At 41.8% G+C, this 15,189-nt stretch overlaps 1 protein-coding gene across 1 annotated transcript; it reads left to right on the forward strand.

Annotated features, from left to right (window-relative positions):
* Nucleotides 1-1,534: 1,534 nt before the first annotated feature.
* Nucleotides 1,535-2,741, forward strand: LOC308285911 (large ribosomal subunit protein mL62-like; the record flags this gene model as incomplete). The annotated part of the gene is made up of 2 exons (XM_080726810.1): nucleotides 1,535-1,564; nucleotides 2,349-2,741. 2 exons carry the CDS (start codon nucleotides 1,535-1,537, stop codon nucleotides 2,739-2,741), a joined length of 423 nt encoding a protein of 140 aa, XP_080582936.1.
* Between the last annotated feature and the right edge of the window lie 12,448 nt (nucleotides 2,742-15,189).

Genomic DNA, 15,189 nt, shown 5'->3' on the forward strand with positions numbered 1-15,189 from the left:
TGGTGGAGGTTTGGATAGTAGAGAGTGTAAAAGTAACTGCGACCTACTACGGTCGCAATTAAACACACTTATTGCTAACCAGCCATGGACCCCCTTGGAAACCCCTCAGGGACCCCCAGAGGTCCCCGAACCACACTTTGAGAACCAGCCATGGACCCCCTTGGAAATCCGTCATGGACCTCCAGAGGTCCCCGAACCACACTTTGGGAACCAGCCATGGCTGTACGTGTACCAGGCTGTTGTGAACCAGCCATAGAAACCCTGGGGGTCCCCAAACCACACTTTGGGAACCAGCCATGGACCCCCTTGTAAACCCCTCATGGACCCCCTGCCTGCCTGCATGTTGATCTTTTATCTTTTATTTTGAAGTTGTGTACCATGTGACTTGACACGTGGTCACGTGACATTCATGATGACGATTTCTTTCCTGGACTTGAAAATTGAATAATGGGCCTATTTTTTGTTTGTCGGTTCCAAATCAAATAATGCCAAAATATGAATCACACATTCAAAAAATTGAGCAAATTTTAAGCATTTTCCTGATTTTTTTGTGGGCTAGAAAATTGGAAAAATGGGCCCATTTTTTGATTGTTGTAATGGGGTAAGAAATTAAGAAATACCTTTTTCAAGATGTTTTTCCTTTGTCGGTTCCAAATCAAATAATGACAAAGACGAATCACACATTTAAAAAATTTAAGCATTTTCCTGATTTTTTTGCAAGCTAGAAAATTGGAAAAATTGGTCCATTTTTTGATATTCGTAATGTGGTAAAAAAATGAAAAATACCTTTTTTAAAGATGTTTTTCCTTTGTCGGTTCCAAATCAAATAATGACAAATATGAATCACACATTTAAAAAATTGAAGCATTTTCCTGATTTTTTTGCAAGCTAGAAAATTGGAAAAATGAACCAATATTTGATTTTATGGGGAGCTAGAAAATTTGAAAATTGAGAGAAAAAAGATTTTTTAAAATTGAATTCCTATTGAAAATCTAACGATACTTTAGTACCCTGACCATTCATCTGGTGCAGTTGGTTTAACCATCTCTGATGTAAAGGAAGGCTCTTTCATCTTCAGCAGCACCCCTGCTGTGCTTCTCGACCTGTGAGGCCATGAGAAGGAAAAAAAAAGAGAGATTTACTTCAATATATGGGGTCACGACTTGTTATAAAAACTTTGAGAACCCCTGATATAAATGCCAGTGGGTTCGCCCTGAGAAGATGGAGAATTTGCAAGACTTTTGCCCATTGCTTTTGCTATTTTTGACTGTATATGCAATGTGGCCCTCTGGAGTGAGACAATTTCCAGGTATTTGTACCTTACTTGAGTATTTCCAATTTCCAATACTTTTACTACTACTCCACTAGGGACATGGTAACAGCTTTGTAGATTCACTTTAAGATTTATGTGTACGTGTATATTACCGGATACAGTAGGTGGGGATCTAGACTGATTGAATAGATTGAAAGATGACACTGATCCCCGGTTTTAATGGGATAGAGCAGTGGTTCTCAAACAGCTAGCTAGCACACCATGGATTTCAGCGATCTGGCCTCTTTCCCGGTGAACTTCTAGCAGGAACTTTTACCGCCACGGGCAGAAGAAGGAAGGACGCGCTGCAGAAAGTGAGACCTGGAGCAGTTTTGTGTGTTCATGGCCGAGCTGGAACCACAACCTGGCAGACCCTGAGCCCCCTGCCCAGGGTAGAGCGCTACCTTTCTACTACCCGGGACTCCATAGTTGGACATGAATGACTCATTGTGACGTCATTGCAATGACAGAAGCAAACACAGCTGAATGATGTACAGTTAAGTCAAGTGCATTCTCAGTCAAGAGTCAAGAGAACTTCAGGGCTCCTGATGAGGTCACTCCTGAAGCTATTTCCAGATCACAGGTAAACATACAGGGCAAACAAAGTCCTGATCGGACACAATTCAGTGGGTCCTGGTTCCAGCCAAATACTACAAGAAGTACTTTTCATGGTCCTTCGAGCAGGCCCACTGTACTGTATGTAATAACATATGCGTGAATTAAGTGGATTATACGGACTGTACGCTAATTGAAATAAAACATTTCCCTTCTCCACGTGGTCACAAATCTTAGGCTATCGGCTCTGAAAAAAAGAAATAGAGGCTGATTCAACATGGCGACTTCCATTGCACGTTTGAATTTACTTAGTGGCTATTCGTGTTTAAACAGATTGATTAATCTTCAAGCAAATCAAACGTGTGCTGTGTGCGAAAGAAACACTCGGATCAGATCTTCCACCTATCTGAGTGTTGTCAGGTACAGAAACCGAGGAACCGATAAAACGCAGGACGCCCAGGTTCACGTTCCTGTGGATCAGCTTACAGTATCTTACAGCCGAAGCGGTGGTCCAGGGGGTCAGCATGTCAATAAAGTCAGTACAAAAGCTGAGGTGCGATTCCATGTGAAAACAGCAGACTGGATAGCAGAAGATGTCAGACAAAGCATCCTTGTAAAGAACAAGACGCGGATCAACAAGGCAGGGGAGCTTTTCGTGTCCTCAGAGCTAAGTAGGAGCCAGCAGCGTAACCTTGGTGACTGTATAAAGAAGATCTCTGACATTATAGCTGAAGCCAGTGAGAAGCCATATGAACCAACTGCAGAAGAAATAGCCATTAGAGAATCCAGGCTTGACAGGAGGAACAAGGAGCGGCTGAAGGAGAAGAAGATGCATTCAACAATGAAGACGAGCAGACGAGTGGATTTTGACTGATGCCCATGGATTTTGACTGACGCCCATATATGGACAAGCCCATTTATGGGCATATCAACCAGAGGTTCTGGACAACCGAATCTCCATATATGCCTATAGGCATATTGGTCATATCAGTGCTGCAAATTGGAAACAATGCAATAAATGGTAAATGGTGCATTTATATAGCGCTTTTAATCCAAAGCGCTTTACATAGATTGTGCATTACATTCACCCATTCACACACACATTCATACACCGGTGGCGGAGGAAGCCATGCAAGGCACCAACCTACTCACCGGAGGCAATTAGGGGTTCAGAGTCTTGCCCAAGGACCCTTCGACTTTAACTCAGGGGGAGCCCGGATTCGAACTGGGAACCCTTCGGGATTTATACCCTTCGTGCTCTAATACCAGTTTCTCTACCCCTGAGCTATGCCGCTATGCCGCAATAGATTAGCATTACCGTCAACTGGTAGGCTAAGCCAGGGAGATGATAAATATGTAGGACGTGCACAACTACAAATGATTGCTCATGAGTTTAAAATGCTTTACTTAATTCAGTGACACCAATTACTACCTACAATGTTTCCAATACATATATGCAATAAATATGTGCCAATAAATTAACAGTGATGAAAATGTTAAAGTGTGAAAGTGTGGTCAACAAAGTATAGCTCTCCCAGCTCACCCTACCTCCACAGACCATCCAGCCATAAAGGTGAGCAGGTGTCCAGGTGAGAGCCATTATTTATTGCTGCTGGAGGCCACCCACAGAGACTCCCACCAATGAGGTGCCAATGTGCTGCCTACATAAATCACCATCAATGAACCCATTCAGTGAACAAAATTCAAATGTAACCCTGTTTGGCTCCTACAATACACAAGGCCTACACGATGACCTTTGACCATACTTGATATTTGTACATGTGTGTATGTAAAAGTGATTAAACACAAACAAGTTCAAGAGTTTATTTCCACAGTGGTTTTTGAGTGCAAATGTGTCTGACTAATGAGAAATAGTATTCTTTCATGGAAACTCGAAAGGCTTCAGAACACAGAGGCTCAATGGAGTGGATTGTTTAGTTAAAACTTTTTTTTAATGCACGTTTGAAGGACCATGATAAATACTTTTATGAATATGTAAGTCATGAGATATTTAACCACTTAAACCCTCTAGACTTGGTGTCGAGGCTGAATCAATCAGCTGGCAGGCCAAGCGTGGGTGATAGATACCTTAAACACTAACACACTTAAAGGATTCACTCTACGAAAAGCTCAAGTTCAAAAAATGTATTTAAATGTATTTCTGTATCACATGAAATAATACAAATGTTTCCAATAATGTGTATGTCTGGGCAAAGAAAATACAGGAAACAATAAGTATTTCTCAAAAATGTGGTTAACAGAGTTATCTTCCCAGCTTTTAGTGATTGATTGATTGATTGATAGTACTACTACTACTACTGTAATACTTCATTCAGTAATAAAAATAAAAATAAACCCCTGTTAGGGGGCACAGTGGCGCAGTGGTTTCGCCTCACAGCTAGAAGGTCCTGGGTTCGATTCCCGCTGGGGGGTGGGGTTGGCGATAGGGCCTTTCTGTGTGGAGTTTGCATGATCTCCCCGTGTCTCCTAGGGTAGATGCCCTCACAAAAACATGCAGTAGTCCTGGTTTCTATGCTACCTCCCCCTAGCCAGCCAGGTGCTCCACAATTCACCCTTTGTCAAGTCCCGCCCATTGTCCTGCCCCTCTCCACACCCATTGGTTGCTGTGTCTTGGTGGGACATTCAGTGGGACATTCCATCCACTGCCATGTTAATTCAGTTGCTTCATATTGTTATTCTGTGTGCTTTATTCTAATTTCAAACTTTGTTTCAGTCAATTGTAGCTTCTCAGTGGCAGCATAGTGAATCAGCATGCTTTTAAAAGTTTTTATTTCTCCAAAAATTATGTTTTAGCTAATTCAACATAAAAAAGGCAGAACCAGGGCGGGACAAGGCAGATAGAGAGAGAGGGCGAGATCATTTAGCGACCTACAACCGGGTCGCGACGTGGTCGGTAGTTTTCAGCGACCGGGTCGCAAAATCGAGCGACCGGGTCGCTAAATGGAGCGACCGGGTCGCTAAATCACCGACCGCGGCACTAAAGCGAGCGACCGGGTCGCTAAATGGAGCGACCGGGTCGCTAAATCACCGACCGCGGCACTAAAGCGAGCGACCGGGTCGCTAAATCGACCGACTGGGACGCTAATTCCATCGACCGGGACGCTAATTCCACCGACTGGGACGCTAATCCAGCGACCGGGTAGGTAAATCCACCGACCGGTGGTCGCTTCCACCGACCTCCTAACCCTAACCCTAACCCTAAACCTAACCTCAGTAACCTTACCTCAGTTAGGCTAACCTGCCACGCAACCTCCCGACCGTTACCTCAGTTAGGCTAACCTGCCACGCAACCTCCCGACCGGGTCGCTAAATCACCGACCGCGTTGCTAAATCACCGACCGCGTCGCTAAAGCGAGCGACCGGGTCGCTAAATCGACCGACTGGGGCGCAAAATCTTCCGACCGGGTCGCTAAATCTACCGACCTAAAACTGCAGGCAGGTCGGTAGATTTAGCGACCGGGTCGGTCGATTTAGCGGCGCGGTCGGTGATTTAGCGACCCGGTCGCTCGATTTAGCGACCCGGTCGCTGAAAACTACCGACCACGTCGCGACCCGGTTGTAGGTCGCTAAATGATCTCGCTCCTACTGCAGATAGAGCCTGCTGGTTGGTCAGTCAGGGACCAACCAGGAGGCTAACAAAGGGTGAAATTTGGAAACCAGGACTACAGGTTAGGTAGTTGGCACTGGGTGAGAAAATGGGTTGCAAAAAAACGTGGGATAAAAATATTAAAAAAATAATGATAATACAAAAATAAACCCCTGTTAAGCTAGTAGGGGATATAATTATCCAGTAATTTGAGGACAGCTCACCCTACCGGTGAGCAGAGTGAAGACCATTACTAATGACCACTGGAGAACACCCACAGTGACACTCCCACCGCCATGTAGGGATGGAGCTCAAAACAAGGGCCTGCTACAAACCCGATTAAACAATCAAGACAAGGGGTGATCAAGAAATGATTATAGTGCTATTCATACTATAAAGCCATTTAACACTTATTGCACACTAATGAATGATCGTTTTAATTATATTTAATGATAATATTTTTATTTCAATTGTTATCTTCATAGATGGTGATTAGACACAAACTCAGTCACAACAACTGGCCAATAAAAAAAGATAGCAGTTCTGTTTAGAATTAGTCTCACGTCTTTCCACAAAATATTTGAAAACGCTCAATAGTGGGCTGGATAAAAGTCTGGCTCAATAAGCAGGATCGATAAGGTGCTCATTATCAATAACAATTAACGAGCTCCATCTCTACCGCCAAGTCCATTGTGGCAATGTGGGGATCCTTTAGCAGACGCTCTTAATCCATAGTGATTCACAATAAGCAAGGGAATACATCAACATCAATACATCAAAAGCACAGCAATAGTAACTAGAAGCAGTGCTCTTCCGAGCACAGGTCTCCACCAGGCCAGGCGTCCTGGTGGTACTACTGTATAGGCCAATGTAAAAAGGGTGGCATATGTTCTTCACCTTAGACCTTTTATGGCAATCGGACGCTGCATGCATGATTTGAAGCATTGTGTTCCAAAAATGTGTTTTGCTAAATTCTACCTGCTGGTGGCGCTATAACAGGCCAATGTGAAAAGGGTAGCATTTGTTCCTTGACATAGTGGGAATATGTGTGGCAAATGTCACGCTAATGGCAAGCTGCGTTGATGATTTGAGGCATTTTGTTCAAAAACTGAGCAATCCTGCAAACTTTGGAAGCTAATATTAGCCAATCAGAATGGAATATGAAATATCAGATGGATCAGACTTGATCACATGACTATAGAGATACTGTGTACCGATTTGTGTTATTTTTGGAGAAAATCTGAAGGAGTAATATCCAAAAATGTGTTTTACATAAGTCGGCCCAAAGGTGGCGCTATAAAAGGCTGATGTGAAAAATGTAGGGCAAAAGTTTATCCTTACCCTCTAGGGAGTGCGCTTACAAAGTTTGAATCTAATCGGTGGAGTTATAGGTAAAACCACAAATCGACCTGTTATAGCGCCACCATGAGGCTGATTTCAAAAATTTGAAGTGGCATTTCTTCCTCGACCTAGTGGGAACGTGTGTGCGCGATTTCATGATAATTGCTCTTTGCGTTTGGGATTTGAGGCATTTTGTTCAAAACAGCTCAATCCTACAAACTTTGGAAGCCAATCTTAGCCAATCAGGATGGAATATGCTAAATCGGACTGATCCGCGTCGATCACATGACTGTCGAGATACTGCCTACCGATTTGTAGGATTTTTGGACAAAATCTGTAAGAGTAGTGCACAGAAATGTGTTTTGCGAACATCAGCCACTAGGTGGCGCTAGAAAAGGCCCATTTGAAAAATGTAGGGAGGAGGTTCTACATTGGCATCCAGGGAATGTGTGTGCTCACTTTGGCAGCTACCGGGCCAACGGCGACTGAGATTAGGTGCACACAAACTGCGAGGACACACGGACGGACGGACGCACGGACACAGGGACACACGGACGGACGAAGGGGAAAACATACTCTCCCCCATGCCTTCGGCTGGTGGAGACAATAATATAAGAAGAACATACAGTAGGTAGACATATGACAACATGTGACAGGAGTGGTCCCTATTGAGTTAATTTGCCAGAGATCCTTTTAAATACACCAACACAGGTCAGGTCGGTCCTAAACCTCAACACAGTGAAATCAGGTACAAAAAACTAACACTATAAAGATCAATATGTACCTCTCATTATACAAGACATATCATCAAACAAATGGTTGCATCATTTTAGTTAAGCTGCACAGTAACAAAGTAATGTAGGATGGTAATAGGTGTTACTAATTTTGAAAATAGAACCATTGAACCATCAAAAATTATAATATATGCCAGTATATGACTGGTGCTCATGTTAGTAAAATGGATATGGCTTTTTGTCTGAATGTTTATTCTCCAAATGTTTAACCTATTCCTAGATTTGATCAGATTATAATTTATGTAATGTGTGAACTACGTTATTTATATTTTGGATGTGTGGGTGTGAACCGTTTTAATAAGGAGTCAGATGGTTTAGTTGATCAATGGGAGAGTTTCAGATAGATTTACTCCTGCAGTTCAAAACGGGCCACTCTCTCCACCATGTCTCCATCGATGTACTGGAGCTTCTTCATCTTCACCCATGTTTAAACATTAAAACAATAACATCTCATTACCTACAACTAGAAACAAAAAGAAAAACATATCACACAGAACTCCAGGTATTGTTATTTTCTTACCCAGGTCTTCAATAAGCAATGGGTCAAACTTTTGCAGAGCATCGTAGAATGATGACATGGCTTTCTTTCCTTTCAGAGATATGATGTCATGCAGCATTCTCACTTTGTCTTCCCTGGTCTTTTCCCCCCTGATTTCGTTGTACGTCTCCTTTCTCAGGATGCCTTTGGCAAGAAGATCATCGACAATACCCAGAACCTCTGTGATGCGTTTGATGAGGTCACTCCTGTTCTTCTCCACAAACGTAGCTTTCATTTCAGTTGAAATATGAAAGTTAAAACTGTTATGTTACTTGTATACTGATCTATGCCCAGACAAAAGTAGAGGTGCAGTGCAATTAAAGTGTAATGGCCTCGATGATTGACAAGTGTTATAGCCTTTATTGACAAAAAGAGAAAAAAAGAAATTGAAAGATTGAAAAAAAAGGGAAAAAAACATATTTCCATTGATATAAATGTGTGTTTATTGTGTTGCTGCTGAATCATCTTAGACAAAGAACATCATGCAGTATATAATATAAAAAGTCATAAGCACTTTCTCACCAGAATTTGTTATTTCAGTGGTGACCTCATCCATCTGCTTCTTCCACGTTCTCAGCTCTACATCTTTCTTCTCCAGTTGGTTCTCTCTTTCCTTCACTTGGTTAATTGATTCTATCAGCAGTTTGTTGGTTTCTTCTAGTCTCTTGTCTCTCTCTGCCAGTGTCTGGTTGGTCTTCTCCAGTTGATTCTCCCTTTGCTTCAGTAAGACGATGTATTTCTTTATTTGTCCGTCTATTTCAAAAACACATAGAACAAATGTGATTGATTCATTGATTGATACGCTGATTGTTTGTTTGTTTGTTTGTTTGTTTGATTGATTGATTGATTGATTGATTGATTGATTGATTTATTGATTACTTGTTAACAAGATTGTTAACAGTACAGGTTCCACAGTAAAAAGATTTTACTAAAAGGATAACACAAAAAGCACCAGGGTCTGGTTTCCATTGTGGTCCATTAGACACTAAGGTGGTTATGCTACCTTATGTTACCAATATGTATAACTTGCGCCAACAGAGCGTGCAAGTACTGCGCTCGGCTGCATATTTATGTCGGTGTCCTTCTTTGTTTAAGCCCTGTTAACAGATAACAGCTATGTATCCCACCGGCCATGGCATATTATTAGTGTCTACCAGATTGTATAACATATAAACAAGCCATCAGTAGGCCTACATTCTCACCAGAATTATTTTTTTCAGTGATGGCCTCATCCAACTGCTTCTTTATCATTCTCAGCTCTTCATCTTTCTTCTCCAATTGATTCTCTCTTTGCTTCAGTAGATGAAATGATTTCTCTACTTGGTGATCTATTTCAAAAACAAACAAAAAATGTGATTGACCTATTGAATACTTCATTATCAAGATTGTTAACAGTTCAGGTTGTACAGTCAAATATGTTGCTAAAAGGATAACACAAAACGCCCCAGGGTAGTTTCCATTGAGATTCATACGTTTTGACACTGAGATGGTTATGCTACTTTACTGTATGTTACCAATATTTTCCGTTGCCAGCAGAGCGCGCAATTACTGAGACAAACTAACTTTCCTGGATGAGAGTCACCTGTCTTACGTAATAAAACATAAATAACTAATAAGTAACAACACATAAATTGTGTGATATCCATTTGTATTTACAATTACATATGTGACCCCCCCCCCACCCCCATAGGCCTACTTATCCCACAAACCAGGGCATATGATGAGTGTCTATGACATGCATTTACCATAAGGTTGTATAACATACAAGTTTATCAGTACATTCTCACCAGCATTCTTTTTTTCAGTGGTGACCTCATCCAACTGATTCTTTCTCATTCTCAGCTCTTTATCCTTCTTCTCCAGTTGATTTTCTCTTTGCTTCACTTGATGGCTTGTTTCTATCAGCAGTTTGTCTTTCTCTTCCAGTGTCTGGTTGAGTGCCTCCAGTTGATTATCTCTTTGTTTCAGTATAACGATGTATGCCGCTACTTGGAGGTCTATTAAAAGAGAGAGAGAGAGAGAGAGAGAGAGAGAGAGAGAGAGAGAGAGAGAGAGAGAGAGAGAGAGAGAAAAGAACAGATGGAACAAATGTGATTGATTGATTGATTGATTGATTGAATGATTGATTGCTTTATTAACAAGATTGTTAATAGTACAGGTTGTACATTCAAATGTTTGCTAAAAGGATAACACAAAAAGCACCAGGGGCTTGTTTCCATTGTGGTTCATACGTTTAGACACAGAGGTGGATAAGCTACCTTATGTTACCAATATTTCATAATCTAATGAGTGGACACACTAACTTTCCTGGACGAGAGTCACTTGTCATACGTGATAGGCTACCACATAAATAAAACAAATGAGTAACATCACATACATGGTTTGTTATTCATTTGTATTTACAATCAGATGTGTTTTTTTCCCCCTTTTTATTTCATAGAACTTTCATAGAGCTTATCCCACTAACCAGGACATATTATGAGTGTCTACCAGATTTCTTTAGCTAACCGGTGCATAATACCGTATGCACAGTAAGGAGCAGTGTTGTTTATTCTGCTGTTGCTGAATCAATCTGGATAACGAACAACATATACATGTGTAACATAAAAAGTCAACAATACTTTCTCACCAGAATTCTTTTTTTCAGTGATGACATCATCCATATGCTTCTTTCTCATTCTCAGCTCTTCATCCTTCTTCTCCAGTTGGTTCTCTCTTTGCTTCACTTGTTGGCCTGTTTCTATCAGCACGTTCAGCAGTTTGTCTTTCTCTTCCAGTGTCTTGTCTTTCTCTTCCAGTGTCTTGTCTCTCTCTGCCAGTGTCTGGTGGACCTCCTCCAGTTGGCTGTCTCTCTCCTTTAGTTGAATGATGTATTTGAAATGTAAGTTATTAATGTTAAATAAATATGGATTATGGATAAAATCCATAACCAAAATAAGAGACACGAGCCAAAGGACAGTCCATAGATTGCTGTATTTTGAGAGGAGTCAGACAGAGGAGACAAACAGTGAGCGTACCATAGCGGCAGCTTTCTAATTCTCTCTCTCCTCCAAGATGGAGGAAAACATGTATATAAAGACATACAGTTTATGACAGTAAGAAGCGTGGAACTCATTCATTTGTTCCCAAATCAAAACAAGGAAGTAGTGCCACATAGTGCTTGTAATTTTCCACTAGTGACTTATACAGTATATCATGATTACGTAGTCAGGGCAACCAAAGTTACTATGACCTGCAATCTATTTAGCCTGAACCTACAGTATGCGACCAAAATGTGGTCTCTTATATACTGTACGTTCAGTTCATATTATGCCTTTATATGGTCATATGAGACTCATACACCAATAACATAATTATGTATCATAATTTATCCTAACAATCTATCCTTTTCATATTTGTATGAGGTTCATATGACCTCCATATTAAACATTGTATCAGGGTAATAATAATAATAATATTATGAAGACTTTAATAATATTTATAAATTCAAATTTCGAAAAGGACTGTAATATTTTTTTTAAAGGGAACTGGAATAAATCCTTAAAGTTTAAAGAAATATGACACATCATTCATCGTTTGTACAGATGAATGAAGACAAATAAAGAAAGAAAACAAATAAAAGATGAATTGAAAAGTCGGTGATGACGGTGATGATGATGATGATGATGACGATGATGATGATGATGATGATGATGACGACGTGGTGGGGCATTGTAGAGACGTGAGGGAGGAGGACGCAGGATGCAGTTGATGTGGGGTTGCTTCTGGGTCTCTTCTCAGGTAGTTCCTATACGGGGCAGAGGACTTGGCCAGTTTACTGTTTCCAAAACAATTTAGTTCATCATGATAGTGTTTGTACTACACATGGCTTCAACAACAGTGCAACATAACTCACCGACAAGGCACGATTTTTACATCGTGCCACTGCGGTTGATTTGGCATGCACTGCTGGCCTGGCCTGGCCTCAGGTTGTGGTTCGTCAGCCCATGTAAACAGAAATATTTCAAATTAAGTTTCAAATAAATCTTAAATCAATGAAAAACCAAATTAAATAAATTAAAATCAAATCAAAATTAAAATCAAATTAATCCTTACTCCCCCCTTTTTTACAACAAGTTGTAAAAGTTAAATAAAATAATTTAAATTATTTAAATCAATGAAAAGGGCTTTAATTCATGCACTCATACAGTAGCAGTGAGGAAGGGTTCAGCTGCACAGTGTCAGTACAGTGTCAGTGATAAGTAATACGCCTCAGGGGCGAGAAGCGACCTTGTGTCCTTCTCAACAATGGGGTCTAATTTGGTTGTTATGGTAACCTGGGACATGACGTTCCCAACAGAGATTTATGGGTAATGCAGTCTTAACAGTAAAAGAACAGGGCAATTAAACAAAATACTTCAGAGAGTAAATAATCAGAACGTTTACGAAAAATAGGAGAAAGGAAAGTCTAAACAGAGACATGTTCCCAAAACAATTCTCTCACACACAGACCATCTGACCTTGACAGATCCAGGTGGTTTCTCATATACACAGTGACACACATACGCACACAACTCAACAGGCATGAATCACAGTCAACACGCACGCTCACGCACGCACTCAGGGTAAGTTTTTCACAGTGCATGTACTTGTACATTCCCTTGTGACAATAAACATCTTGAATCTTGAATCTTGAATCTTGAAGTGCACGCACGCACGCACTCTCATACCGGGTCAGAGACACAGAGGACGCCATAGAGGACGCCATAGCACACGTCCTTCATACTGCCCTCTCCCACCTGGAGGGAAAGAACACTTATGTGAGAATGCTTTTTGTTGATTACAGCTCGGCGTTCAACACCATAATACCATCTAGGCTCGTCAGTAAGCTCCAGGACCTGGGTCTGCCTGCAGGCCTGTGTGACTGGATCCTGGACTTTCTGACGGGCCGCCCCCAGGTGGTGAGAGTGGGCGACTGCACCTCCTCATCGCTGACTCTGAGTACAGGAGCGCCACAGGGCTGTGTACTCAGTCCACTCCTGTACTCCCTCTACACACACGACTGTGTGGCGCTGCATCCTACAAACACCATCGTCAAGTTTGCAGACGACACGGTGGTGGTGGGGCTGATCTCCAAGGATGACGAGGCAGCGTATAGGGAGGAAGTGAGCAACCTGGAGCAGTGGTGTGGAGAGAACCATCTCCACATGAACGTCTCCAAAACCAAGGAGGTCATTGTGGACTATAGGCGGGGGAGGGAGCTACAACCTCCTGTCACCATCAACGGAGCTGTGGTGGAGAGGGTGGAAACTTTTAAGTACCTGGGGGTGAACATTCATGAGAAGCTGACGTGGGAGGTACATACATCTCTGGTGGTCTCCAAGGCACAACAGCGCCTGTACGGACTCAGACGCCTTAAGAAGTTTGGACTGAGTCCGCACACCATCAAGGCCTTCTATCGGGGGACAATCGAGAGCTTGCTGACGAGCAGCTTCACCAGCTGGTATGGGAGCTGTACCGACAAGGACCATAAGGCCCTCCGAAGGGTGGTGCGCACAGCCGAGCGCATCACTGGCTGCCAGCTGCCCAGCCTGGAGGAGCTGTACACACAGCGCTGCCTCAGGAAGTCACTGAGGGTCATTAAGGACCCCACACACCCCCACAAAGAACTTTTTGTGATGTTGCCTTCAGGGAAGAGGTATCAAAGCATCAAAGCGAGCACTAGTAGACTGAAGAACAGTTTCCTACCCCAGGCTGTTAGACTGCTAAACGAGTCTATGAAATGAACATTTCTGTGGTGCCAAGGCCTTGTATGCTGTCTGTGGTTCTTTTAAACTGTTTTTAACTGTTCTTAACCTTAGATACATTTATTATTGTTATTTATGTACCGTTTTTAATTATGTGTTTTATGGAGCACCCCCCAACACAAGTTTTTCACAGTGCATGTACTTGTACATTCCCTTGTCACAATAAACATCTTGAATCTTGAATCTTGAATCTTGAAGTGCACGCACGCACGCACTCTCATACCGGGTCAGAGACACAGAGTTGGGGGGGGGGGGGGGGGGGGGGTTTGACAAGATGAGGGAGGGGGGGGGCGGCATGCACGCCCGCACACTCTCTCCGAACACCACTCACACGCACTTCCCCAAAACTTGTGCACACCCTCACACATACAGTAGCCTACGGCAAACTCATTCTCACAGAATCCATTCATCACATAAATGAAATTATAGTATAATACACAGCCAGAATCCTCTGGAGGATTTTAAAACTTAACGTTACAACATATTATATTAATTTAGGCTAGTTCCTGACTCCCCCACACTGTGTCGCGACTACAGCGAGGGAGTGAGGGACAGATAAGAGTAAACGGGAATTATCGATACTGTAAACACAACCATAGTCCTATAGAAGGCTCTAAAATCTTAATGTTACAATAGTTTAAATTAATTTAGGCATCAATAATTTGAGTTAGTTATTCTTAATCTTAAATCTTAACTTTAATTTCTCAGAGACATTTTAAAACGTCTTAAAAGTACTTAATATTACAGAAAACAGAACTGGTCCATAGTCAAAGATAAAATATTGCTTCTCATTTTCCAATGGCTTGGCGCAAAGCCATGAAACTGAGAGACCCAAATAAACACAGTATTATCGGTACAGTGAACATAACAGTAACAAACTGACAAATACTGACCATTCATATGGTCCAGCCATAACAAGCTATAACCACAAACTGACTATGAGCACGGTTTTAATCAGGCTGGCTAGAAAGCACACGCCCTAGGTTATAAGCCAAACAAATAATGACCATTCATAGGGTCCAAACAAACTGACAAAACAAAAACGACTGTACCGAAAAAGTTAAAAGTCTGAAAATATTTGTCTCTTCCTCATGGCAATGAGAGGGAGAGAAACCAAACGAGAAATAGTTAAAAATAGATTTAAGGTGTTGATCACCACCTTGAAACGTTGTAAGATGAAACAAAAGAGTTTTACGACCATCTGTATCTATAGCAGATAAGGGTTAATTTACGACGCGTGTCAAACCAAAACATTA

This window comes from Nannobrachium achirus (assembly GCF_963921795.1).
Source record: "Nannobrachium achirus genome assembly, chromosome: 1".
NCBI classification, from domain to species: Eukaryota; Metazoa; Chordata; class Actinopteri; order Myctophiformes; family Myctophidae; genus Nannobrachium; species Nannobrachium achirus.